We start from the raw sequence: 24,960 nt of genomic DNA, 5'->3' as shown, positions 1-24,960 counted from the left end.
ACTCCCGCAGAATGCAGGAGCAGAAGGGGTCTGGGCCGGGCAGTACCTGGGCAGAATGCTGCAGGATGGCAAGCAGCCTCTCCTGGATCCGCCGGAGCAGCTCCATGCCCGTGCTGAGGCAGTCGGCCCGCAGGAGGCGCAGGGAGGAGGCCAGGTCTCTGCACCGCAGCAGGGTCTCCTCTGCAGAGGGGGCAAGCACAGAGGCTCCCTCCCTTCTCATTCTCATCCATTCCTTCCTCCAACAAACACCTATGGAACGTCTACCAAGCGCCAGGTGCAGCTCTAGACATTCTCATGAAGCTCCCTAGGGGAGCAGGGTAAAGACCAGAAACCAAGAAACATCCACGAACATCTGCGCCCTTGGGCACCTTACAATGTAGGCTTTCGACCTGAGCTTTAACAGCCAGGCAGTGAGAAGGCCATGAAGAATGAAGAGGAAGAGGAGAGAGGGAAGGTAAGGGTGCCGCTTGACCTGTCTGGGAGGGACCAGGCTGTGCAGCAGAGGAGAGGAGGCAGGAGGAGGGCCTGGCTGGCAGGGGTGGCTCACCCAGGAGGATCTGCAGGGCATTGGTGTGCAGCTCCAGGTTCTCTGTCTGCTGCTCCACCACATCCATGTACTCTGTGTCCTGGCTGTAGAAGCTGTACACGCAGGCGTAGGCCAGCACCTGCAGGGGCTCCCATCAGCTCTCCCGCCTGCCCTCTCCTCATTCCCTTCATCCAGGCAAGTCCGATGAAAGCAGCCAAGCCCCCCAGACCCATTTGGCACACCCCTCCCCTGCTCTCTTCCCCCACCCGCTACCACCTTCCGAGCCTGCTCCAGTCCCTGGCAGGCATCATTGAGGAAGGTGAAGGATCTGGGCGGGGGCACTTCATGGATGGCAGACACCCGGTTCCGCAAGTTCACAGCAAACTCCTATGTGGAGAAAGGTGTATCAGTACCAGCACAGGTGGCGCAGCACCACTTGCCCGGTCAGACCTTCAGCCCACCCCCCTCCACCCCACCACCCCAACCTGCTTCTGCAGGCATCTACCCGCTGTTTCCTCCCGACTCACCCGCGCCTGGTGATGGAAAGTGCACCTCTCATTATAGTCCTGAAACCGCTTCTCCTGGCGAGCTGCCTTGCTTACCTAGCAAGGATACGTTGAGAGGGCTATTGGGTGTTTTGTTTGGACAGGAGGGAGTTAATAAGTGGAAAAGCCAACATTCATGGAGGCCTTTCTACACCTCCCCCGATTATCTTCATTCAGTCCTCATGACTGTGTGGAGTAGGTCATATTATTCACCCCTTTTGCAGAGGCTGTTGAGGCTTGGAGAAGTAAATGAACTTGCTCAAAGCCACATGCTAAGCAGCAGAGCCAGGCTCTAAATGCAGGGTCCCTGCTCTTTCCTGCTCTGCCCTGCTGCCTTCTGAGAGTGCCCAGCCCTCCCCAGCCTTTCTGTAGCCACCTCGGTATGAGAAGTCCTGTTCTGGAGCTGAAGGTCCCTGTGAACATCTGCATTTCCAGCATCTGCAGGCCCAGGTGGCTCTGTCTTCCCCACAGTGAGCCTCTATCCCAACAGCTAGAATGCTGCACTGCACACGGAGCCCTGTCTGCCCAGGACCTGGTAGCAGCACCCCTCCCCAACAGCTCTGGGCCTCTGCCCTCCCCTAGTGCCCAGCGCCTTACCATGGCAGAGCAGTTGTAATAGTCTTTGTGATTTGGCTTCCAGGACTTGAGGCAGCGCCAGCAGAATCCATGGTTACATTTGGCACAGGTCATGCTATGGAGGAAGCTGGCTGGTCAGGGACTCCTGCCTCTGGGCAGGGGCGTGCCAGGAATGCCAAGGGCCCAGATGTACCGCTGTTGATGCTGTGGCCTCTGCTCCTGCCCTGATAGTCTCCTTAGTCATACCCAGCCCTGCTGAATGCACCTCTGCTTTTGAACTCCCCCAGTCAGTGTGGACTTACGAGTGGGAGAAGGAACATTAAGATCCAGGAGGTCACCGTGGAGGCTGCCACGTGAGGGGCGGCTGAGGAACCACCCTCTTTTGCTGAGCTTTACACTAAGCCCGTTCCCCCCTCCTTCTGCCAGGCCTCCTCCCCCCTCCTTGCCCTCTGGCTCCCCACAGTACCCCCCTTCTTACTGCAGGCACCCCTCGTTCTTCTCGATGGGAGCCTGACAGCTGGGACAGCGCTTGGAGATGAGCTTGGCCAGGTGCTTGCTCTGCGCCTCCACGCTCATGCCGTCATAGTAGCCACCATCATCGACCCACTGAGACATATGGCCACAGCTAGCAGGGTAGTGTGCCTAAGGCAAGAGGGCATGGTGGGGACACAGCTGAGCCGTGAGGGCAGCATGGCTGGTGTGCACAGGAGAGAGGGGAGCAGGCACAGGTCACATTTGGAGGGCTCCAGGAAGAGGAACAGAGCTCAACTGGGTGGCAGAGGCTGAGGAAGGACAAGTCACAGTCTGTGTGTGTGGCGGGGAGGGGATATTAAGCAGGGAAGGAGTGAGAATCCTTGCTCAGGGTCAGGGCCAGTGTGGGGCTCCCACCTCAGGGAAGCTACAGTTGAAGCAAGAGGCCCAGCCACACTTGGAGCAGGTGGTCCCACAGCCCAGGCCCTGGCGGCACAGGATGCGGTCGCAGCCCTGGGGGTTGGTGCACCAGGTCAGGTTGGAGCAGCTCTCCACATAGCCACGCAGGAGCGCCTTCTCATACTGTGGAGACGCAGGTGCCACGAGGTGAGGGTATGGCTCTCCAGGATGCCACACCTCCAGGCCCCCAGCACCCCATAGCTCAGCCCACTCCCTGGGGCACACTCCTTTGGCTCTGCACTGGAGCCTCTCTCAGACGAGAGGGGATACCTTGGAGATGACCTCTGGCGAGGAGACGATGGCACGAATGAAGGCTCCGGTGGGCTGGGCGGGGCAGTCGGCAATGGGGCAGGTGCAATTCAAAACAAGGTTCTGCTCGATCCGAGTTGTCAGGTACTCATTCCAGCAAGACTGGGAGGGACAAAAGGAGGGGCTGCTCACAGACAGTGTGGGAGCAGCACAGGGGGAGCGTCCTGGTAACTAAGCTAGCGTCCCTCCTTCCCTTCCCCTCCACTACATCGTGGAAGGCCAGAGACAAGCCTGCCTCTAGATCAACCAATGCTGACTCCTCTCTCCAGCTTTGCTGAGACTGGCCCAAATTACAGTTGTCTTTGAGGATGGGGTGGGCTGTGTATTTGCCTAATCATAATTACTGTTGGGATGGACAAGGAGGGAATGGGTAAAAATAATTAAGAAAAAGGAGAACGATTCAAATTCTCAGAAAGATATGCAGAGAGCAGGAAGGTCCGAGAGAAAGGAGGCCTGGGAAATGGGTTGCCTGGGTGGCTGACAACACGGCTCTGGTCTCTCCTCCCAGCTCCAGTGGCTTATCTCCAATGACTGTCCGGATGCTCCTGTCTCTGACTTATGCCTCCAACAGACCCAGCCTCTTCTCTACAAAACTGACTTGCCCATTGCGTCCCCCAAACCCTGATCAACTTGCACCACTGTCCCCCTCGTCACCAGTGTTGGAACTTTCATATTGTTCTCTTGCTCCCATGTCACTCCCCCATCCTAAATCAGGCCATTATCCACTCATCCCTAAACCACTGTGAGAGCCTGTTCTGATCCATGGTCTCCTCTCCCGGTCTCTCCCTACACCATCCATTTGGTCTATGCACGAGCAGCCGTTGCAGCCGTCTGAGCCTCCTACAATACTCCATGAGTAACCCCTGCCTCTCACACTGCCTATGGCCATGCCTTCCAAAATGATGGGTCTAAACCCTCAGGAGACCGTGTGTCTGTGATATCAAAGCTGCAGCATAAATTTGAAGCACCTGACTAGGTCATTTTTACTCAAAGTACCAGACCAAAGTAAACAAAACCCTTTCTGCATTGAAACAAACCCAGACAAAGTTGGGAAATTGAATGCAAATTCTTACATTTTTGAGATAGAACAGGGAAAATTTTCTCTGAATTCAGACCCTATTCTTACAGGCACACCAGTGCCTCAGGGTCCCCCTCTGCTCTGGCATCTCAGTCTGGGGACTCCCAGCTGCTCTCATGACTACTGTCCAACCCAAGTGGTGGGGCTCACCCTGGGAGCTGTCCGGCTGCTTCTCTTGCATTGCTGTTGTGCCGCTCAGCTGTGACCAATGCTGCACAGGCTCCTCCTTGCAGGGGCTTTTCAATCAGCCTGTTCATCTGCCTGGTTTTCAGGCCCCTTGTCTCTCCCTCTCTCTCTCTCTCTTTTAAACAAAGTCTCGCTTTGTCACCCACACCGGAGGGTAATGGCACAATCATGGTTCACCACAGCCTCAATCTCCTGGACTCAAGCAATCCTCCCACCTCAACCTCCTGAGTAGGCAGGACTATAGGTGTGCACCACCATGCCTGGGTAAAGTTTTTTTCTATTTTTTGTAGCTATGGGGTCTTGCTGTGTTGTCTAGGCTGGTCTCAAACTCCTGAGACCCCCCGTCTCTGTATCTTTACAGGCTTGGTTCCCTGGGTCTGCTTCTTTCTCCTTGGGTAAGGCCTGCCAGGCCTCTCCGCTTCATTCCAAATTCAAAAATCCACTGTCTACCTGCCAGTTCCACACAGGTGTCCAACAAGCAGCTCAAACTTCACAGGGCCACAACAGAGTAAAGATGACACATGCCATCCACCTAGGTGCTCAGGTCAAAGCACAGGAACCATCCTTGATTCCCCTGTCTGAAGCCCCTACATTTAACCCACCAACTCCCGTCAGCTCCACTTCCAAATGTGTCCCAATCCACCCTCTCTCATCGCCACTGCCCCAGTCCAAACTACCACCATCTCTTGTCTCTCGTACGACAGTCACCAAATGGGCCTTCCTGCTTCCACTCTTGCTCCCTCCAAGCCTTTTCTCCACACAACGGCAGAAGCGATCTTTTAAAAAATGTAGGGCCGGGCGCAGTGGCTCACGCCTGTAATTCCAGCACTTTGGGAGGCTGAGGTGGGTGGATCACGAGGTCAGGAGATCGAGACCATCCTGGCTAACACAGTGAAACCCCGTCTCTACTAAAAATGCAAAAAATTAGCCGGGCGCAGTGGCGGGCGCCTATAGTCCCAGCTACTCGGGAGGCTGAGGCAGAAGAATCGTTTGAACCCGGGAGATGGAGGTTGCAATGAGCCGAGATCGCGCCACTGCACTCCAGCCTGGGTGACAGAGTGAGACTCCATCTCAAAAAATAATAATAATAAAATAAAAATAAATAAATAATATAATAAAAATAAAAAATGTAAACCAGATAATATCAATATTCTGCTTAAACCCACCATGGCTTCTCATAAAATAAAATCCACTGTCAGGCTGGGTGTGGTGGCTTATGCCTATAATTCCAGCACTTTGGGAGGTCAAGGCGGGAGGATTGCCTGAGACTGCCAAAATTCAAATCCTGACCTTTGGCAAATTACTTCACCTCCGAGTGTCTCCCTCTGTCATGTAAAACGGGAATAACAAAAATACCTACCTCATAGAACTAGTATGAGAATTAAGTAAAATAATGCATGTAAACAGCACAATGCCTGGCTCAGAGTGAGCTCCCATCAATATTATTAGCTCTCTGGTCATTTCTTGCTGGGATTTTTTTCAATACCTCATTTAGCACCCAGTGCTATGCACGTAAGTCCATGAGAAATATTTGTTGAATGAAAAAATGAAAGTGTAAAGGAAATAATTAAGAACCTGGGGAAAAGGGAGCATAAGCAACTATGTGAGAGGAGAAGCCAGAAGCACAGCCAAAGGGAAAGAGAAAAAGAGAATACGCACGCATGCACGTGCACACAAGCACATGCAGACAACGTCTATCACCCACTACTGGGGAAACGCTGTTGGCAGAAGTAGCTGGAATTCATGGCAACCAGGAGTGCCCCTCCTGCTAAGCTGAAGTGTTTGGGCTTGGCACCAGTTCTAAAGAGCTGTGAGGCAGGAATATCGGACTCAGTGCTCCAGGTTCTCTGTACCTCAGCCCCACATTTTTTATTTTTGAAGATGACTCACTCCCCATCTGCAAGCTTCTGTGTCCACTATATAGAAGCAAGCCTATAGAGCAAGAAGACCCTGAGGCAGGGTCTCACTCTGTCCTTCAGGCTGAAGTGCAGTGGCGAGATACTGGCTCACTGCAGCCTCCGCCTCCCAGGCTCAGGTGATCCTCCCACTTCAGCCTCCCAAGTAGCTGGGATTATAGGTGTGCACCACCATGCCCAGCTTATTTTTGTATTTTTTTGTAGAAATGGGGTCTTGCCATGTTGCCCAGGCTGGTCTCGAACTCCTGGGCTCAAGCAATCTGCCTACATCAGCCTCCCAAAGTGCTGGGATTACAGGCATGCACACTACCTCACCAGGCCTATTTTTAAAAATTTTTGTATTAAATGAGAGTATATGATAAAAGCAGTGATAGTGCACTGAGATGTGGGGACTTAAATGGTAATAAGGGCAACCACAAACTAGAGTCATCACCAATCTACTAACACTTTTGCAAACACTTCACAAAGTGTCTTGACATCTATTTTACACGTGTATCTCTTAGTTCTAACTTGGCTGATAATGGGAATCCCGTGAGGAGGCTTTAAAACTTCCTCTAGATTTCTCACCTCCAGAGATTCTGGTTTAATTAGTCTGAGGTATCGTCTGGGCATTAACACTTATAAAAGCTTCCAGTGATTATAATATGAAGGTCAGCTGGAGCACCATTGGTATATATCGCTGGATCCCAACCACCACCCTTTAGAGTGTCAAGGCAGGTGGTACCACTTACAGATGACAAAACTAGTTTAAGAAGGACTAAGAGACTAAATCCACTATTGCCCAGGTGATGAAAATGGCAGTGCTGGGCTAGAACCCAAGAATTCCCAAGGGATTTTGTTAGGGTAGGGCAGAAAGCCAGGGGCAGGAGCAATGCTGGTGGGGCCTCACCTTACAGCAATAGTGCATGCAGCAGAGAGAGGGCAGGTCGTCGTCACACCCCAGGGGGCTCACACAGACGGGGCAGTGGTCAGGCCGTACGGGTACAGCCTGAGCCTGGGGTACGCACAGCCCAGCTGCCAGCAGCAGTGGCTCAGGGTCCTCACTGTAGCTCTGCAGCAGCTGTTCAGCGCCCCAGTGGGAATGAGCCAAAAGGTGCTGAGCGACATCTGGCTCTAAGTTCAGCGTCTCCTGCACCTGACGCACCGTCTGCTTCATCAACCCTTCTACTTCCTGGGGGCTCATGGTGCGGCCTGCAGGCAGCTGTAGAGATGCCAGGGTAGCCACAGCTTCTGGGCTTGTGGGGAGGGAAGAGACAGAAGTCAGTATTCCTGCCCTGCTATCCAGCCTACTAACTGAACCCCACCTGGCCCCCAGCTCCCTATTTGAGCATACTTGCTCGCTTGCCTAAGCAGCCTCAGGATAACCACCCAAACCAACCGTCAGAGCAGATCCTCCACAGAAGCACCTGTAAATGTCAGGGTGGGGCTGGCTGTTGCAATGACTGGGGACAAAATAGGTATCTAGGGGTCAGGGTGCTAAGAGACCAATAGCTGATGGGACAGTCCCACTGTAGGTCTCACCCCAAATGGTGGCAGCACCTGTAGTGAGAACAGGAGTCTCCATCCTTACTGCTCAAGTGTGGTCTGTGGACCAGCAGCACAGGCAGCACAGAGAGCTCTGCTGTTAAATCTGCATTTTAACACTGGCGCCATGTTGAGGTTTGAGAAAGATTACTCGCGATAATTCACTTTACACATGATGCAAACAGCAGGCATGAAAAGCAGGGCCATAACAGCTTCCAATGAACATTAAAAAGCTTTAGGGGTGCTGGTTGATTAGAGAAATCCTATGGCAAATTCCTCTGTAGAACAAACTTCCTGAAAGTTTGTATATTTAACTGAGTAGAGTACATAGTTAGCGCTCAATACATATTTGCAGGCCTCTGATTGGAAAGGGGTGGTGGTGCTAGGAGGGTCAATAAAAACTACCAAAGTCAGGGAAATAACAGGGATAGGGAAAAGGGGATCAGACAAAGAAAGAAGGGAAGTGTTTCTCCACAAGGGATCTTGGCTTTGGCATGACCACCTCTCCCGCCTCACTGCAAGGGGTCAGGTGCGGTGGCTACCTGGGCTTGGAGGTTTCGCTCTGGCTGCCACAGAAAGGGACATCTGCCTGACCCCGGCAGGGCCCCATGGGCTCTGGAGCGGCATACATCAGGATCTGGGGCCGGTCATCACGCCGTTTCACGTAGCCCTGGCCTAAGAGGTGCAGGATGCAAGAGAGGACATCTGTACTGGTACAGGCCACACCCCCAGCAACAGTGTGGCCCAGGGTTCCAGGAGGATTTGGACCCTTCTGCCAGGCCTCCAGCACCTGGATAGGAGGAAAGAAACAAGAAGTCCACTTTTATGTAGGGAGCAGGCTGCTGGGCTCAATGCCCAGCTCTGCCACTTATTTCCCCCCCCCTTTTTTTTTTTAAGAGACAGTCTTGCTCTGTCACCCAGGCCAGAGTGCAGTGGCCTGATCATAGCTCATTGCACCCTCAAACTCCTGGACTCAAGTAATCCTCCTGCATGAGCCATGGTGTCTGGCAGCTCTGCCACTTACTAGCTGTGTGATTGTGGATTAGTTACTAAGTTTCTCTCTTTTTCTTTTTCCCAACAGTCTCACTCTACTGCCCAGGCTGGAGTGCAGTGGCACCATCTCTCACTGCAATCTCTGCCTCCTGGGTTCAAGTGATTCTACCGCCTCAGCCTCCCAAGTAACTGGGACTACAAGTGTGCACCACCACGCCTGGCTAATTTTTGTATTTTTAGTAGAGATGGGGTTTCACCATGTTGGCCAGGCTGGTCACGAATTCCTGACCTCAAGTGATCCACCCACCTCAGCCTCCCAAAGTGCTAGGATTACAGGCATGAGCCACAGCGCCCGGCCACTACTAAGTTTCTCATACTTCACTGTTCTTATCTGTCAAATGAAATAAAATAACATTTCTAGGATTGTTGTGAAGGTTAAATGATGACTTTTTTTCTTTTTGAGACAGAGTCTTGCTCTGTTGCCCAGGCTGGGGTACAGCGGCAGTCTTGGCTCACTGTAACCTCCGCCTCCTGGGTCAAGCAATTCTCATGCCTCGGCCTCCCAAGTAGCTGGGATTACAGGCATGTGCCACCATGCCCAGCTAATTTTTATATTTTTGGTAGACACAGGGTTTCGCCATGTTGGCCACGCTGGTATCAAACTCCTGGCCTCAAGTGATCCGCCTGCCTTGGCCTCCCAAAGTGCTGGGATCACAGATATGAGCCACTGTAGCTGGCTGGATTAAATGACTTAATCATGCAAACTCTTAGCATAGGGCCTGATGCATGGTAAACACTCATGCCTTATCTTTATCTGCTGTCTATCTGCTCTGTCAGGAACAGAAAACCCAGATGGAAATGTCACCCTACAGAAGTCTTATATTGAAAGAGTTCACTGTGTTCATCCCCAATCCCAAGCATGACTCCCTCCCTCCGCCAACTTCATGGTCCCCTCTCTGCCTACCAGACAAACCAGCTGATCAATGTGAAGGCCCTTTTCCCCATGGGCTTTGAGAATACGAACAAGAAGACAGCTCAAGAGATTCCTCTTCTGTTCCAGGGTTCGGCCCTCATCCTTCTCTACGTTCAGGTATGCCTGGGGAGGTATCAGCCACAGGGCCTCCCCACTGCGCTGGGGCCCAGGCTCATGAAGCCGCAGCACACCTGGAACCCGCTCCCGGTCAGGTACCAGAGGAGGCAGAGGGACAGATGAATGGGGACTAAGATGACCCCATTCTCACAGTCCCCCCATCTTGAGGGCGACCCCCCGACCAGCAGCAGAGGCTCAGCCCGGCCCCCAATGACCTACCCCCGTGTGGAAAGTCCTGGCCCTCATGCAGGGTCAAAGGGCCATTCCCTGAGGTGAGGGGCACGAGTGCCTGGAGCAGCAGCTCTGGGGAGAGGTCAGAATCCTTCAGCAAGGTCTCTACTGACACCTCCTGATGAGGAGAAACGCCCAGTCAGGAGTCAAAGGAAAGAAAAGGAAGAGGGGAGTAAGGATGAAGGAGGAACAGGGTTTAGGAGGAGAACAGCGACAGATAAGGTAGCAGAGAAGGCAGAGAGAGGCTAAGGGCTGAAGCACCTCTGTCTGATTGAATTTCAGCAGCAGCCACATCTGCACGGTGGACACATGCAGTGTCTGGTTCCCAAACTGCAGCTCAGCCCGGCCCAGCCACGTCCACTGCAGTCGCCGATGTGGTCCCATGTCCAGGACTGGATGGTTCTGACCTAGGCAAGTGTCAAGAAGGGTGGAGACACAGAATGGGCGAAACAAGGGGTTTAGGGGTTGAGGTGTCAAGCTTTGCTCCTACTAGTCCCTATGGGGAGGAGGGCCCCAGCATTTTCAGACAGAGAGATACCTTGTCAAGCTTCCAGATCTCAGCCTTCTCTGCGCCTGCCTCCCTGATGAGCCACGGGTATCTAGGAGCCCATCCCTAGACCCAGCGCCTAGCCCTGAGCCAGGCAGGTTCCATGCAAAAACACCAGAGAGAAAACACTTGCATTTTGCCCTCAAGGAGCTCACAGTTTTAAAGACCCACTGGGCTGGATCTCTTCCTCCTCCTGTTTCACAGCTCAGGCAAGGTGAGCCTGAGACATCTGTTCATACTGGAAAGCAAGGAAGCTGTCAAAGGGAGAGTATTAAAGGGACTAGGAGCCTGCCTGAGAGATGCTGTCTTACCAAAGATGGGACAATTTGAGAATCCAAAAAAAAAAAAAAAAAAAAAATCCACCTGCAATGTGTGATGGAACCACACAAAATATTTTAAAATCTGTGAGTTTATAATGATATATTTTTAAAAGACCTCATTGGTTTTATTTAAAAGTTACTAGAGAACCACCGTATTATTTTTAAAATGAGTTAAAAATAATTGGAAGTGGAAACAATCAAGCCTTTCCTGTATAAACCGGACTTCAGGGTAGATAAACAGTTAGTGAAAGGGTTTCTCTTGAAAGCATTCCAGCTAATACACGAAGAAGGAATGACAGAACTAGATATAACTATTTCAAAACCCCTAATGAAATGATAGACCTAAGCAATGGTAGAAATGCCTGCCTGGTGAAAAGCCGATGGAAAATTACATGTAATGTATAGACAAGACTGACACACTGAAATCCATTGATCCATCTCAACATCACAAAGGGAGACAGGCTGAACCTGCCTCCTGGTGGAAGGACACATACCACCAATGAAGTGTTCTTGCCTGAGAAATCAAACCCAAATCTGAATAAGCCTCTACACCTACAAATCAGTTTTCAGGAAATAAAGGAGACAGAGGAATATGCTTGAGGACACCACGTGAATGCAATCAGGAAAATCCAGCCTGTGAATGAATAACCCACTTTCCTCCAGAAATAATTGCAAGGAGGATAAAATGGGAGGCGGAAACCTATAGAGTAAGGGAGATGTAAGATAATGCAACCAAATGCAATGTGTGGACCTTGTTTGGATCCTCACTAAACAAAATAACTAACCAAAAAACCCCAAGGCAATCAGGGAAATATGAGCAATGACTGTATACTTCATACAAGGAACTGCAAATTTCTAAATACTTGATAACTGTAGTATCCTTTTTTTTTTTTTTTAAACAAAGAGTACTTATGTTTTAAATTTTGGGGGTGGGGAATAGATGGGGGTACAGATTGAAGCAAGATTGGCCATGAGCTGATATATGTTGGAGTTTAGTCTGTCTACATTTGTATATGCTTGAAATTTACAATAAAAATACTTTTTAAATGAGGGTGAAAATAACCCTTCTCAGACAAATAAAAAAACTGGTAGGGTTTTCCACCAAACTCCTCAATGAAGACACTTTTTTTGTTTGTTTTTGAGATGGAGTCTCACTCTGTCCCCCAGGCTGGAGTGCAGTGGCACGATCCCGGCTCACTGCAACCTCCACCTCCCAGGTTCAAGCAATTCTCCTGCCTCAGCCTCCCAAGTGGCTGGGATTACAGGCGTGCACCACCAGGCCTGGCTAATTTTTGTATTTTGAGTAGAGACGGGGTTTCGCCATCTTGGCCAGGCTAGTCTGAAACTCCTGACCTCAGGTGCTCTGTCCGCCTCAGCCTCCCAAAGTGCTGGGATTACAGGCATGAGCCACCGTGGCTGGCCTGAAGATACTTCTAACAGATGTATTTTAAAAAGAAGAAGGACCAAGAGGCAAAGGAAACGGTGACTAAAGCAATTGGCATGGTGGCAAATGTAAATATCCCTGAATAAATAATAATAATGACAATGTTGGAAGTTAAAAAAAGATAATTCTAAAATATGGAACAACAGTTATAACTAATATGGGAGTTAGAGCTGGAGTTAAGATTTTCTAAGGTCCTTTTATTGTTCAGAAAGGTAGGAAGTGATATTAGCTCATCAATGATGCAGGTTAAAAATACAAGGGTATTCAATTATAGAAATAGAATGCCTAAGTTCTAAAACTGATATAGACAAAAAAGAAATGTTTTAAAAACAATCAATCAATCCAAAAGAAGAAAGAAAAAGATAGCACAAAAACCCAGGGTAGAATCATATGTATATAGGTGTTAAATTTATTCTTCTTTAAATATAAGAAGGGTAAACAAAAACACAAAATAATAAGTTAGAAACAGTCAATTAATGAATAAATTAATTCATTGAGTTTATTATTTATGAATTTATTATGAATTTGTTATTCATAATAAATAGGCTAAAATTGACATCTTAAAAAGAGATTGTCAGGTTGAACAAAAAATAAATTCTAGGTTTTTATAAGACATGTGCCTAAAACATTAAGGGTATGGCAAAGTTAAAAGCAAAACAATCCCAGGGGAAATTCTAACAAAATTAGAATACTGGCATGATTTTAAAGTATCTCCCCCGACAGACTGCTTATTAATTGTAGCAAGGAGAAAAAATATTAACTATATGAGTGGAGAAAGCAAACAATCTCTTGGCTAGGTTGACAAAATTAACAGATAAAGAAGGGGCAGATGAAAACTGTGTGCTCCAGGGTGTAAAGCCTTGGGAAGTACATGCCTGCCACATACTTAGTATTTTGCCTGGGAATGCATAACCTGAATCTAATCACAAGGAAATATCATACAAACTTAAAACAAGGAACCATTTTAAAAATGTCGGCCAGGCATGGTGGCTCACGCCTGTAGTCCCAGACTTTGGCAGGCCAAGGTGGGCAGTTCACAAGGTCAGGAGTTCGAGACCAGACTGGCCAACATGGTGAAACCCCATCTCTACTAAAAATACAAAAATTAGCCAGGCATGGTGGTGGGCACCTGTAATCCCAGCTACTCGGGAGGCTGAGGCAGGAGAATTGCTTGAGCCTGGGAGGCGGAGGTTGCAGTGAGCTGAGATCGCACCATTGCACACCAGCCTGGGCAACAGAGCAAGCCTCCATCTCAAAAAAATAAATAAAAAATAAAAATAAAATAAAATAAAAAGTACAAAAGGGTCCGGATGCGGTGGCTCATGCCTGTAATCCCAGCACTTTGGGAGGCTGAGGCAGACAGATCACAAGGTCAGGAGTTCGAGAACAGCCTGGCCAATATGGTGAAACCTTGTCTCTACTAAAAATACAAAAAAATTAGCCAGGTGTGGTGGCACACGCCTATGGTCCCAGTTGCTCTGGAGGCTGAGGCAGGAGAATCACTTGAACCCAGGAGGCAGAGGTTGCAGTGAGCTGGGATTGAGCCACTGCACTCCAGTCTGGGTGACAGTGCAAGGCTCTGTCTCAAAAAAAAGAAAGAAAGAAAAGAAAAGGACCGTATTCTCCAGAAATCTCAATGTCATAAAAGACAAAGAAAGAAAGGATGGGGAACTGTTCCAGATTAAAGGAGACTAAAGAGACATGCCAACTAAATGTTAACAGGTGATCCTCGACTGATCCTGTCCTGGACAAAAAAATGAAGTCATAGAAAACATTATGGGTCAGTTGAAAAAATTAGAATGGCCGGGCACGGTGGCTCACGCCTGTAATCCCAGCACTTCGGGAGGCCGAGGCAGGCAAATCACGAGGTCAGGAGATCGAGACCATCCTGGCTAACATGGTGAAACCCTGTCTCTACTAAAAATACAAAAACAAAATTAGCCAGGCGTGGTGGCAGGTACCTGTAGTCCCAGCTACTTGGGAGACTGAGGCGGGAGAATGGTGTGAACCCGGGAGGCAGAGCTTGCAGTGAGCTGAGATCACGCCACTACACTCCAGCCTGGGCGACACAGTGAGACTCCGTTTCCAAAAAAAAAAAAAAAAAAGAAAGAAAGAAAAAATTAGAATATGGAGGCTGGGCACAGTGGCTCATGTCTGTAATCCCAGCACTTTGGGAGGCTGAGGCAGGAGTTCGAGAACAGCCTGGCCAACATAGCAAAACTCCGTTTCTACAAAAATTAGCTGGGAGTGGTGGTACACACCTATAGTCCCAGCTACTTGGGAGACTGAGATGGGAGGATCACTTGAGCCTGGGAGGCGGAGGTTGCAGCTAGCCACCTGAGATCGTGACACTGCACTCCAGCCTGGATGACAGAGTGACACCCCCTCTCAAAAAATACAAGTAAAAGGACAAATTGTATACTTTGAATGGTTAAAATGGCAAATGTTACGCTAGATATATTTTACCATAATTTTAAAAAAGGTATGCAAAAGATTAAGAACTTCTCTCCATGCAAAAACAAAAAGCTAAAGATAGAAAAAGATAAACTGGAAAGCCAGTAACCAAAGAAAGCTGGTATACTATTAATACCAGAGAAAAACAGACTTCTAGAGAAAAAGCTTTATTAGAAAGAAAGAATGTCACTTCATAATAACGTTTCATTGACTCTGGAATTTCTAAACCTGCATGGTCCATCATAGTAGCCATTAGCCACATGTAACTATTTAAATTTAAACTGATTACAGCCGAGCACAGTGGCTCACGCCTATAATCCCAGCAATTTGAGAGGCCAAGGCAGCTGGACCACCTGAGGCCAGGAGTTTGAGACTAGCCTGGCCAACATGGTGAAACCTCGTCTTTACTAAAAATACGAAAATTAGCCAGGCATAGTGGTGCACACCTGTAATCTCAGCTAATCGGGAGGCTGAGTGAGGCAGGAGAATTGCTTGAACCCAGGAGGCGGAGGTTGCAGTGAGCCAAGATCAAGCCACTGTACTCCAGCCTGGGTGACAGAGTGAGACTCTGTCTCAAAAAAATTAAAATAAAATAAAATAATAAACTGATTACAATTAAATTATTTAGTTCCTCAGTTATATTAGCCACATTCCAAGTACTTAATTGCCACCAATGACTATCATACTGAACGGTGCAGAAAAGAATTTTTCAATCATTGCAGAAAGTTCTACTGGATAGCACTGTTAAACTATTTTAACCTTCTAACAAAATAGCCAAAAAATATATATACAGTTAAACCAGTATGATTAGCGGTTTTAAAAAATTCACCATCATAGTGGTAGATTTTAGCACACCTCTCTCAGTAGTAGATCAAGTAGACAAAAACTAGTAACTTTACAGAAGATGTGAACAAAACAATTAACAAGGTCAATTTGGTGAAATATGTAGAATCCAGTTAAGAATACACATTCTTCCTAATCATACATGAAACAGGTAAAATATGACCATCTACCAGGCCATAACGAAGTCTCAATAAACTGCAAAGATTCAGAATCATAGAAACCATGCTCTTTGGCCACAGGGGAATGAGGTTAGAAATATAAAACAAAAAAAAATTAAACAAAGAAAAACTTGTTTGGAAATTAAAATATATATTCTTCTGAAAAACAAAATAAAGAAATAATAATAGAAATTTAACAATTCTTAGAACTAAACAATAATAAAAATAATACGTAATAAAAACTTACAGAACATCCCAAATGCCCATAAACAGCAGAAAGGGTAAATACATCCATACAATGGAATATGACTCAGCAAAATAAATGAATAAACTAATGATACCCCTGACAACCTGAATAACCCTCACAGACAGTATGTTTCGTGAAAGACATCAGACACAGCAGAATACTGTATGATTCCATTTATATGATGTTCAAATACAGGCACAAATCTATGGTGATAAAGGTTAAAAATAATGATTTCTCCTGGAAGAAGACATTGACTGGAAAGGGGGCATGAAGGAGACAGCCTTCTACGATGCTGGAAATGTTCTGTATCTTGATGGGAGTGTGAGGGAGGTAGATACATGGGTGTATATGAATATAATAATTCATGAAGCCTTATAATTAAGACGTGTGCACTTTACTGAATACTAGTTATATCCCAATCTAAAAAATCTTTTTGGCCGGGCACAGTGGCTCACTGAGGCGGGTGGATCACCTGAGGTCAGGAGTTTGAGACCAGCCTGGTTAACATGGTGAAACCCCGTCACTACTAAAAATACACAATTAGCCGGGTGTGGTGGCATACGCCTGTAGTCCCAGCTACTCGGGAGGCTGAGACAGGAGAATCGCTTGAACCCGGGAGGTAGAGGCTGCAGTGAGCAGAGATTACACCACTGCACTCTGGTCTGGGTGACAGAGCGAGACTCCATCTCAAAAAAATAAAGAAAAAAAATCTTTTAAAACTTTATAGGATGCCACTAAAGCAGTATTGAGAGGGAAATGAATAGTCTTAAACACTTTTATTTGGAAAAAAGACTGAAAAGACTAAAAATCAAATAAGCACCTCACTTGAAGTTAGAAAAAGAAAACAGAACAAATTCATAGAAAGTTGAAGAAACTGATGAGAGCAGAAATTAATGAAACTACAACCCATGCTTTCTCATCCCTCGCTAGGAGCGGATATTTTTCTTCACATCTATATCCTGTCCAAAGGTCCTCTCCTCTTCCTCTCTTGCCACCCCGAATCTCACCCCGATCTCCAATTTCCTCTCCCTAGTTCCTCACTCTGGCTGTAGAAACTGGAGAAACGGTCAAGGGCATCACAGAATTCTGTGGGAAGGCACTTTCTGGGATGGTACAGGTAGCAGAGTGGGGAGACGGGCCAGCAGCGTGGTGACAGGACCAGTATAGAAATGGCTGGACTTGGATCTTCGATAAATAATTCTTTCTCAGCTTCCTCTTCCTCCTCTTCCTCCTGAGGGACAGAAGGATTTCAAGGGCCCTTGGGCTCCCTTCCTTGGTCTAGTCTTCTCTCACTCTCCTATTCTCCCTGCTCTTACCTCCTCTTCCTCTAGTCTCTTTTCCTCTTCATCTTCCTGCTCCAAGAACAACTTGTCGAGCCGCTGGAGCTGGAAGAGGTGGAACTGGCGCTGCAGCTCCTCAGAGGTGCTCAGGCTCTGCAGCATCAGCTGTGGGAGGCGGTTGGGAAAACAGAGGCCAATCTGCTCTAGCACAGCCCCCTCCAGCCAGCTCGAACCAAAGCTCAGGAGACGGTCTGCCATATAATGCCTGCAGCACACACAGCCCGGGCCAAGCCTCAGTGTGGGTGCCAGCGTGGCCCAGCCTCCCCCTCGAGAATGTAGGTCCCTCTGTCCCTCTGCCTGAGTCACATACCCTACCTCACCTCTTCTTTCCCACTCCCTTTCCACCAATGCATGACCACCTCCACTTTTTTTTTTTTTTTTTTTGAGACGGAGTCTTGCTCTTGTCACCCAGGCTGAAGTGCAATGACGTGGTCTTGGCTCACTGCAACCTCTGCCTCCCGGGTTCAAGAGATTCACCTGCCTCACTCTCCCGAATAGCTGGGATTACAGGTGCCTGCCACCACGCCACCACACCTGGCTAATTTTTGTATTTTTAGTAGAGAAAGGGTTTCACCATGTTGGTCAGGCTGGTCTTGAACTCCTGACCTCAGGTGATCTGCCTGCCAGAATGCTGGGATTACATGCGTGAGCCACCGCGCCTGGCCAGCCATCTCCACATCTTAATCTCTCCTCTGCACAGCCTCTTTTCTCATCTCCCCTATAAGACTCAAATCTTTCCACTCTCTAGATCTAGGCCTCCCATCCCCTATGCCTCCAGACCTGCACTCACTGATAGAAGTGCTCAAAAGTTGTGGCCAGTTCCAGACCAGAAAGGACCATAATGGGTTCCAGGTGCCGCTGAAGCTGCCCCAGCATATCCACTCCAGGGGCTCCACCAATCAGGCCACCCTGGATCTGTTGGTCAATGTACCTGGCAAACTGCTCACTCATCTGGGGGCAGGGGAAAGGGCATGAGCAAACCATGAATGAGGGAGTGGAGTAGGAGACTGGGGAGCGAAAGGAGGTGAAAGGGCAGAGCAGAAAGAGATGAACTTGGAACACAAGCTTATAGCCCTGTGGGGAGCTGGTGGGACTCACGTGAGCAGCAGTGAGGAAGGACTGCTGCAGCAAGGCGCCAGAGAAGCCACTGCGCAGAGCCAGCGTGAAGGCTGCCCGAGGCCCAAACAGCTCGGAGCCTGCTCTCTGCAAGTGCTCATAGAGTTTACAGTAACGAGGCACAAAGTCTGGGGCCCTCCAAGCTGCAGCCAGGAATCTGCCGACCTGAGGAGAAAGGCAAGAAATGACATAAAAGGAGCAGCCCCTCCCCTCTGCAGACTTCTGCTTGCTTCTGCCCACCTGCTCCTGCACCACGCTCAGCCAGCACTGGGTTATGTTCCTCAGGCTGCTGCTTGGAAGCACTGGTGAAGGCGCCGGGCTCTGGTCCCGACCCTTGCTGTTCTTGCTGACTGTAGAGACAGAGGGAGAAGGAAGGGGTTTCATCTCAGCCTCTGGGTGAGTACACCGGTCTTGGGTAGTGATCTCCTGGAAAGGCCAGGAGGTCTCAGGGGCCTGGAAAGGCCGGTAGCAAAGCAGCAAGAGTAAGACCCAGGGAGGAGGGAGCCAGATACACCACTGTCCGCAGTCTCAGCTCCACTGGCCACAGCTGGGACTTACAGGGCCGAGTGGATGGCTCAGGAGAAGGCCCAGGAGGAGGTTCCACATGCACCAGCAAGTGGCAAAGGCGACGAACTCGAGAAGCAAAGGACGCTGCTCGACTCAAGGGGTTCCGAGAGGTCTCTCTCTGTTCTAAGTACTGATCCAGCAGCCATCCCAGGGCACTCACGCCTTCCGCATCTGAAAGAAGACAGGTCAGGAACAGGTCTCCATGGGAGATGGGAGAACAGACAGCTCAGGGCAGAGGAGGGAGAAAGATCAATTGTACAAAAAGGCTTGAGGGGTAGTGGGGCCCTAGTCCTCCCCTCACCAAGGTTTGTTTCAGCTGGAGTCAGGGGAGATGTTAACAGGGCGGGGATGGGGTAGTGGGAAAGATTCAAATACCAGAGTCTCAGGGAGCAGTGCCTGGGGCAGGAAGGAGAGAGGAACACTGAGGTGACAGGCCTTCAGGGATAAAGACAGGAACCAAAAGAACCAAGAGCATTAACTCAGGTGATCCCTGGGAATAAGGACAAGGAACTGGTTAGTGGGGCCAGGTGTCAGCATGGTTACCGGGAGAGGTGATGTTCTGCACCAGGGGGCTGACCAGGGCCTCCCAGCAGGTCTTGCCCAGTGCCTGGGCGGCCTCATCATCAGGGAGGAAGCGGTCAGCAAAATTCTGCTCGTGGCGCAAAACCCTGTTCAGTCTGGGAACAAACAGTGCATGGTGGAGGATTAATGGCACCGATTTCCCAGTGGCCTCCATTCAAGTGCAGATCAGCTCCCAATCACCCCTGTTCGGTTCCTGACCCAACTTTTCCCAATTAACACAAACTTCTCACCTACGTTCACCTTCCCCCTCATGTCCTGGCTGCAGCTTTCCCTTCCGGACTCCCACAGAAGCATCCCTCCTACTTCTCACAGTGTCCTGTTCCCTTACCCATCTTCCCTCCTCAGGCCCCACCCACCTGGGACAGAGCTGGAGGAGGCGCCGGCGATCCTCTGCTATGTCCCGGCTCCAGGCTTGTGCCCGAATTGTGTAGAAGAGACATGTTCGGCGACACAGCTGCTCCCGGAACAGTGGCCAGAATGTGGGCTTAGGGCCCAGGACCTCCACACCCCGAACCCGGGTGTCAATGCCGCCCTGGAACATGCACAGACTTATCTGTCACCCAAGCCGCTTGAGCCACTAAGTACTACCAAAGCCAAGCCTCCTGCCCTAAGCTCCCTAGAACTGCTCAGGACATCCCCACATCTCTGGGACTCAACAGGTCCTGGGCCATCTCCCAAGCAGATCAAGGAGAAACTTGTGTGCCACCTCCTCCTCCTCAGCCCTGGCTGACACCCTAACACCACCTGCTGGCAGCGCTTTATGCGGATCTGGATGATGGGCCAGAAGCGGTTCAGGTTCTCCAAGAGGATCACCCGGCTGGCAGAGGGCATCACATTCACCTGGTAGGGCAGGGGAGAAGAGGGAGAGGAGAGAACTGTCACCTCCAGAAACAAGGTTGGAAAAATTGTTGACAGTAACCAAGTCGGTCATGGTGTGTGCCCTTCACTTCTCCTGCAGAGCCTAGGGATGGACGTGGCTCTGCATCCCTAATCCCACTCTCACTGCTTACAAGGCAACACCTTCCCAAGGGGAAGGGATGTCACCATTCCCCAGGGACTAGGTCCTTCCCACAGGCACTGGGACAAAAAGAAGGATGTGGAGCAAGGTGAAGGTGGGCACAAGGGTCCCCACCGTGTTGAGCTCAGTGCTGATGCAGCTGGTGCTGTCACCCCCAAACACCACCACCCTGGCTGGCATGTAGCTTGAGTCCTCACTGGCCACCAGCAAAGTGAGCTGCCTGGGAAAGAAGAAAGGAAACAGTCAAAGCTGGGCCTCTGGACGTGGTGGCTCACATCTGTAATCCCAACACTTTGGGAGGCTGAGGTGGGAGGATCGCTTGAGGCTAGTTTAAGATCAACCTGGGCAACACTGCAAGACCCCACCTCTACGAAATAAAAATCAAAAGCAGGAAATAAAAAGGCCAGAGCCCTGGTTTTAGTTCAAAACTATTTCAAGCCACCACTTCTTTCTCAGGCTCCTGTTCCTCTGCTGGCTCCTGAGGCAGCTGTCCCCACTAGACCCTCTGCTCTTCCCTCTATATTCACCCAAAGTGACTTAATTTAAACCCACAGTTTCAACTGAAAATTAATACACAGAGGACTCCAAATACACATCTCTATCCCAGACCACTCTCCTGAGCTTTCATGCTGTGTCCCCAACAGGTATTTCCATGTCATGTCCCACAGGCACCTCAGAGTCAGCATGCCCAAATGAAATGATCATCTGTCCACATAAACCTGTCCCGCTTCCTGTTTCTCTCCTGGGAAATAAAACTTCCGTGCACCCAGTACTCAACTAGAATACTGTCACTGAGGCCTTCACCCTCTCATGGCTTCCCTCACCCAAAGGCAAGTCTTGTGGACACCACCTCTGAGGATTTCCCAGTCAGTTCCCACTCCTGCTGTCTAACTGAACACATGGATCCTTTCTCTACTAGACCACTGCATACACCTTCCACCTCCTTCTTCTACCTCCAGCCCAAACTCCCATAGTTGCCACAGTGAGCTTTCTCAATAAAAAATCTAGTTTTCTCTCCTCCCTTCTTAAAATCTTCCAATGGCTCTCCCAGCTTTTGGAATAAAGTTCAAACTGCTTAGCTCACAAAACATTTTGTGATCTGCCTTTGCCTACTTTTCTGGCCTGTATCTTCCGCCACTTAGACATACACAGCTTTCGGCCGGGCGCGGTGGTTCACGCCTGTAATCCCAGCACTTTGGGAGGCCAAGGCGGGTGGATCACGAGGTCAGGAGATCGAGACCATCCTGACTAACACGGTGAAACCCCGTCTCTACTAAAAATACAAAAAATTAGCCAGGCGTGGTGACAGGCGCCTGTAGTCCCAGCTACTCGGGAGGCTGAGGCAGGAGAATGGGGTGAACCCGGGAGGCAGAAGTTGCAGTGAGCTGAGATCACACCACTGTACTCCAGCCTGGGCAGCAGAGCGAGACTCCATCTCAAAAAATATAAAAAAATAAAAATAAAGATATACACAGCTTTCAATGGTAACCAAATATGATGACTTAAAGTCCCTCCAAATACACTTTCTTACTTCCATTTTGCACATATGCTGTCCTTATGCCTAGACTATTGCCCCCTCTTTATCTACCTAATTTCAATGTCAAAACCCAGCTCAGTCACCCCCTCCTTCCAGAAGGAAGTCTGCTCTCATGCCTGTCAGTCTCAGGTCCACATGTGGACCACAATGCTTTTTCTTACTCTGTGCTCTTACTTGATTTTCTAGTGTAGCTCCCCAGCTGGAATGTAGGTACCATATCTTATTGTCCTTCTATTTCGAGACCCTTGCACAGTGCCTGACACAAATGCCTGGCATTAAGCAAATGCCCAAAGGAGAAATGGATAAGTGAGCTGTTTATCTCCCTCAACACTAAGCACAGGGCAGTGCCATCTGTACCTGTTGGAGTACAGATCACCAGACTCTGGGAGTGAGGGGATGTCTATACTCAGCAAAGGCAGGTCAATGTGTCTACGTGTTCACTGCACAAAATAGGTTTGAGTGTGTCCCTCAGGCATTGGGGTTATAGCTGGGGTTGTGTGTATCTGGGTGCTTTGGGGAAGTATCCTGGGGCACAGCAGAACATTCATATATGTGTGTTCACACCTAACAAGAACACCACGGTGCATGTGCAGGGTGATGTAGTGGGAGCCGGTGCTGCCGTTGGACTCCCAGTAGGTCTTGGGGTTGTGGTCCGTCAGCTTGCTGGCCCGGTGCGGGTTAGAGGACACCTCCACCTTCTCCCAGCACTTGTCCTCCTTCACTTCCACACTGGAGCCTGGGGGCAAGTGGGAAGGGGTGGCAGTCACAGCTAGGTTAGTTAAGAGGAAAAAGGAAAAGGTCTAAGGAGCAGGAAGGGAAGGGGAGAACAGACACTGGATGGGAGCCAGGAGAAAGCAGATGAGGGCACTAACCCTGGCAGAGATGCCTGAGGAACACATCAAAGAAGGGGATATTGATGGGTTGGTGGGTTCGTCTGTGGTCTTCGATCTGGCCCAGCACCATCTGCAGCCGGAACATCAGGGAGAATGAGGAAGAGGAGAGGGAGGAACACAGAGAAACGCCCAGAAACAGGTAGAGAGAAAAAGTCAAGGGTCAACGGTATACTCAACTCCTCTCTCCCCACATTTTGACAGAACCATGTGGAGTCAAGGTTAGGAAACAAGTGCCCCAGATTTGCTACAACCTGTGCCAAACAGGGATACCAAAGAGGAACACAGTGAATCCCCTTCTCCTGCTTCTGACTTGCATTCTCTCAGCTGCATACCCACAGCCGCTCCTCACCTGAATGCAGCCGGCCAGGATGCTGGAGGTGAGGTTGCTATAGAGCTGTGCATACTTCTCACACTCTGTCACCAGGTCCCGAAGCTCACAGCCCAGCAGCAGCTGAGCTGAGTGCTTGTCCAGGACTTTGGAGAGGATCTCTTTTGCTCCCAGGCAGCAGAGCACCACAGCATAGTCCTTATGCATCGAGGCCAGGCGATGTAGGAAGCAGGTCAGCTCCTGAACAATCTGAGCCCAGAGCCACATAGATTAATTTACAGGAAACAAGAGGTAGGACATGTAAGGATTGAGGAGAGGGTTCAGTAAAGGAAGTGTCGTGGCTGAGATTGTGGAGACATGCCAACGCCCAGGGAAACAAGAGTACCAAATTCAGGGTGGAGTAAAATAGAGGAGTGCTGGGACTCCAGAGTGAGTTGGCAGAACAGAGCTTGGGCACAGCTTTCCAGGCTGCTTCCTGCCAGGCCAAGCTATGTTAACCCTGGTGCCTGAGCCTTGCTCTCCAATGCACAAACCCGGAAGGGAGGACAGCTGTCTGGATTGGTGAATGTGGGCTTCTCCTTAGTCCAGAATCTAAACTCCAAATCTAAAATCATCTAAAAGGTTTATACTTCAAAGATTCCAGTTCTGGAGATTCTTAGATTACATTACCCTTCCTCCTCCTACACCCATCCCAGTGCCCCAAGATCCATTCAGAAAGGCTCTGCTGTGCCCTCCAGAGCCTCACAAGGAGTTGGTGCCCCAGATGCTGCCCTTCCCTCTCTTCTCCTTCCAGGGTTCTGGTACCTCGGAGTCACTGCTAGGGCCACTCAGGCAGTTGAGGCAGGGCTCCAAGACCTCGTGCCAGGGGAGGACCATTGCCTCAGGGAAATCCAGCAGTCGGGTTATGACCCTGGTGAGGGGGTAGAAACGAGTGAAGTCAGGCCAGGCACGGTGGCTCATGCCTGTAATCCCAGCACTTTGGGAGGCCGAAGTGGGCGGATCACCTGAGGTCGGGAGTTCGAGACCAGCCTGACCAAAATGGAGAAACCCCATCTCTACTAAAAATACAAAATTAGCTGGGCATGGTGGCACATGCCTGCAATCCCAGCTACTCGGGAGGCTGAGGCAGGAGAACCGCTTGAACCTGGGAGGCAGAGGTTGCAGTGAGCCGAGATCGTGCCATTGCACTCCAGCCTGGGCAACAAGAGTGAAACTCCAACTCAAAAAAAAAAAAAAAAAGAAAAAAGAAAAGAAACAAGTGAAGTCCCTGAAGTCTGCCAGTTTCCCTCGTCCCAATGCATGGTGCCTCAACAGGCCCCTCACCTCAGCACAGACAGCAGCAGAGTCTTGTTGGGCCCCGGAGCATCCAGAGTCCGCAGCAACAGGAGGAAAGGCTGGGTCTCCTGCTGGAGGCGCTTGAGGAGGGGCCTCACGGCACCTCCGGGGCTGCCCTCACGGCACAGCACACGCTCCAAGTCCAGGAGTAGTTCTGCAGATGGGCCCCCAACCAGGGATCGAATCAGTAGCTCAGGGGACCCATCCTGACCCTGGATGATGGGGGTCTCTAGTGCTGCAGCCAGACACACCAGAGGGAAAAATGTGGATGAAGAGTCTTACCAGTTTGTCAAACTGAGAACTGGGAAGGTCCAGAAAATCACCCCA

General features: G+C 49.7%; 1 protein-coding gene across 12 annotated transcripts in view; it reads right to left on the bottom strand.

The window, feature by feature from the left end:
- CUL9 (cullin 9) overlaps positions 1 to 24,960 on the bottom strand; it is a 42,555-nt gene that overhangs the window by 1,144 nt on the left and 16,451 nt on the right. For 6 of the 12 annotated variants that reach the window (XM_016955550.3, XM_063812445.1, XM_063812446.1 and 3 more), the window contains 27 exons: positions 24,622 to 24,868; positions 24,103 to 24,208; positions 23,320 to 23,547; positions 22,950 to 23,040; positions 22,642 to 22,813; positions 20,655 to 20,760; positions 20,267 to 20,362; positions 19,879 to 20,054; positions 19,484 to 19,617; positions 18,932 to 19,111; positions 18,614 to 18,723; positions 18,048 to 18,538; positions 17,234 to 17,462; positions 16,959 to 17,148; positions 10,166 to 10,311; positions 9,893 to 10,022; positions 9,548 to 9,747; positions 8,133 to 8,380; positions 6,956 to 7,301; positions 2,848 to 2,988; positions 2,536 to 2,700; positions 2,126 to 2,289; positions 1,669 to 1,762; positions 1,054 to 1,128; positions 803 to 913; positions 548 to 665; positions 47 to 180 (listed from right to left, as the gene is read on the bottom strand). In XM_016955550.3, coding sequence (XP_016811039.1) covers positions 47 to 180; positions 548 to 665; positions 803 to 913; positions 1,054 to 1,128; positions 1,669 to 1,762; positions 2,126 to 2,289; positions 2,536 to 2,700; positions 2,848 to 2,988; positions 6,956 to 7,301; positions 8,133 to 8,380; positions 9,548 to 9,747; positions 9,893 to 10,022; positions 10,166 to 10,311; positions 16,959 to 17,148; positions 17,234 to 17,462; positions 18,048 to 18,538; positions 18,614 to 18,723; positions 18,932 to 19,111; positions 19,484 to 19,617; positions 19,879 to 20,054; positions 20,267 to 20,362; positions 20,655 to 20,760; positions 22,642 to 22,813; positions 22,950 to 23,040; positions 23,320 to 23,547; positions 24,103 to 24,208; positions 24,622 to 24,868 — 4,628 coding nt within the window. Of the gene's footprint in view, positions 1 to 46; positions 181 to 547; positions 666 to 802; positions 914 to 1,053; positions 1,129 to 1,668; positions 1,763 to 2,125; positions 2,290 to 2,535; positions 2,701 to 2,847; positions 2,989 to 6,955; positions 7,302 to 8,132; positions 8,381 to 9,547; positions 9,748 to 9,892; positions 10,023 to 10,165; positions 10,312 to 16,958; positions 17,149 to 17,233; positions 17,463 to 18,047; positions 18,539 to 18,613; positions 18,724 to 18,931; positions 19,112 to 19,483; positions 19,618 to 19,878; positions 20,055 to 20,266; positions 20,363 to 20,654; positions 20,761 to 22,641; positions 22,814 to 22,949; positions 23,041 to 23,319; positions 23,548 to 24,102; positions 24,209 to 24,621; positions 24,869 to 24,960 lie in introns of those variants that run through there. The other 6 variants (XM_518908.8, XM_063812447.1, XM_063812448.1 and 3 more) reach the window with 3 other exon arrangements.

The sequence above is a fragment of the Pan troglodytes genome, chromosome 5, assembly GCF_028858775.2.
Source record: "Pan troglodytes isolate AG18354 chromosome 5, NHGRI_mPanTro3-v2.0_pri, whole genome shotgun sequence".
Taxonomy (NCBI): domain Eukaryota; kingdom Metazoa; phylum Chordata; class Mammalia; order Primates; family Hominidae; genus Pan; species Pan troglodytes.
This window is presented reverse-complemented; position numbering and strand designations above follow the sequence as displayed.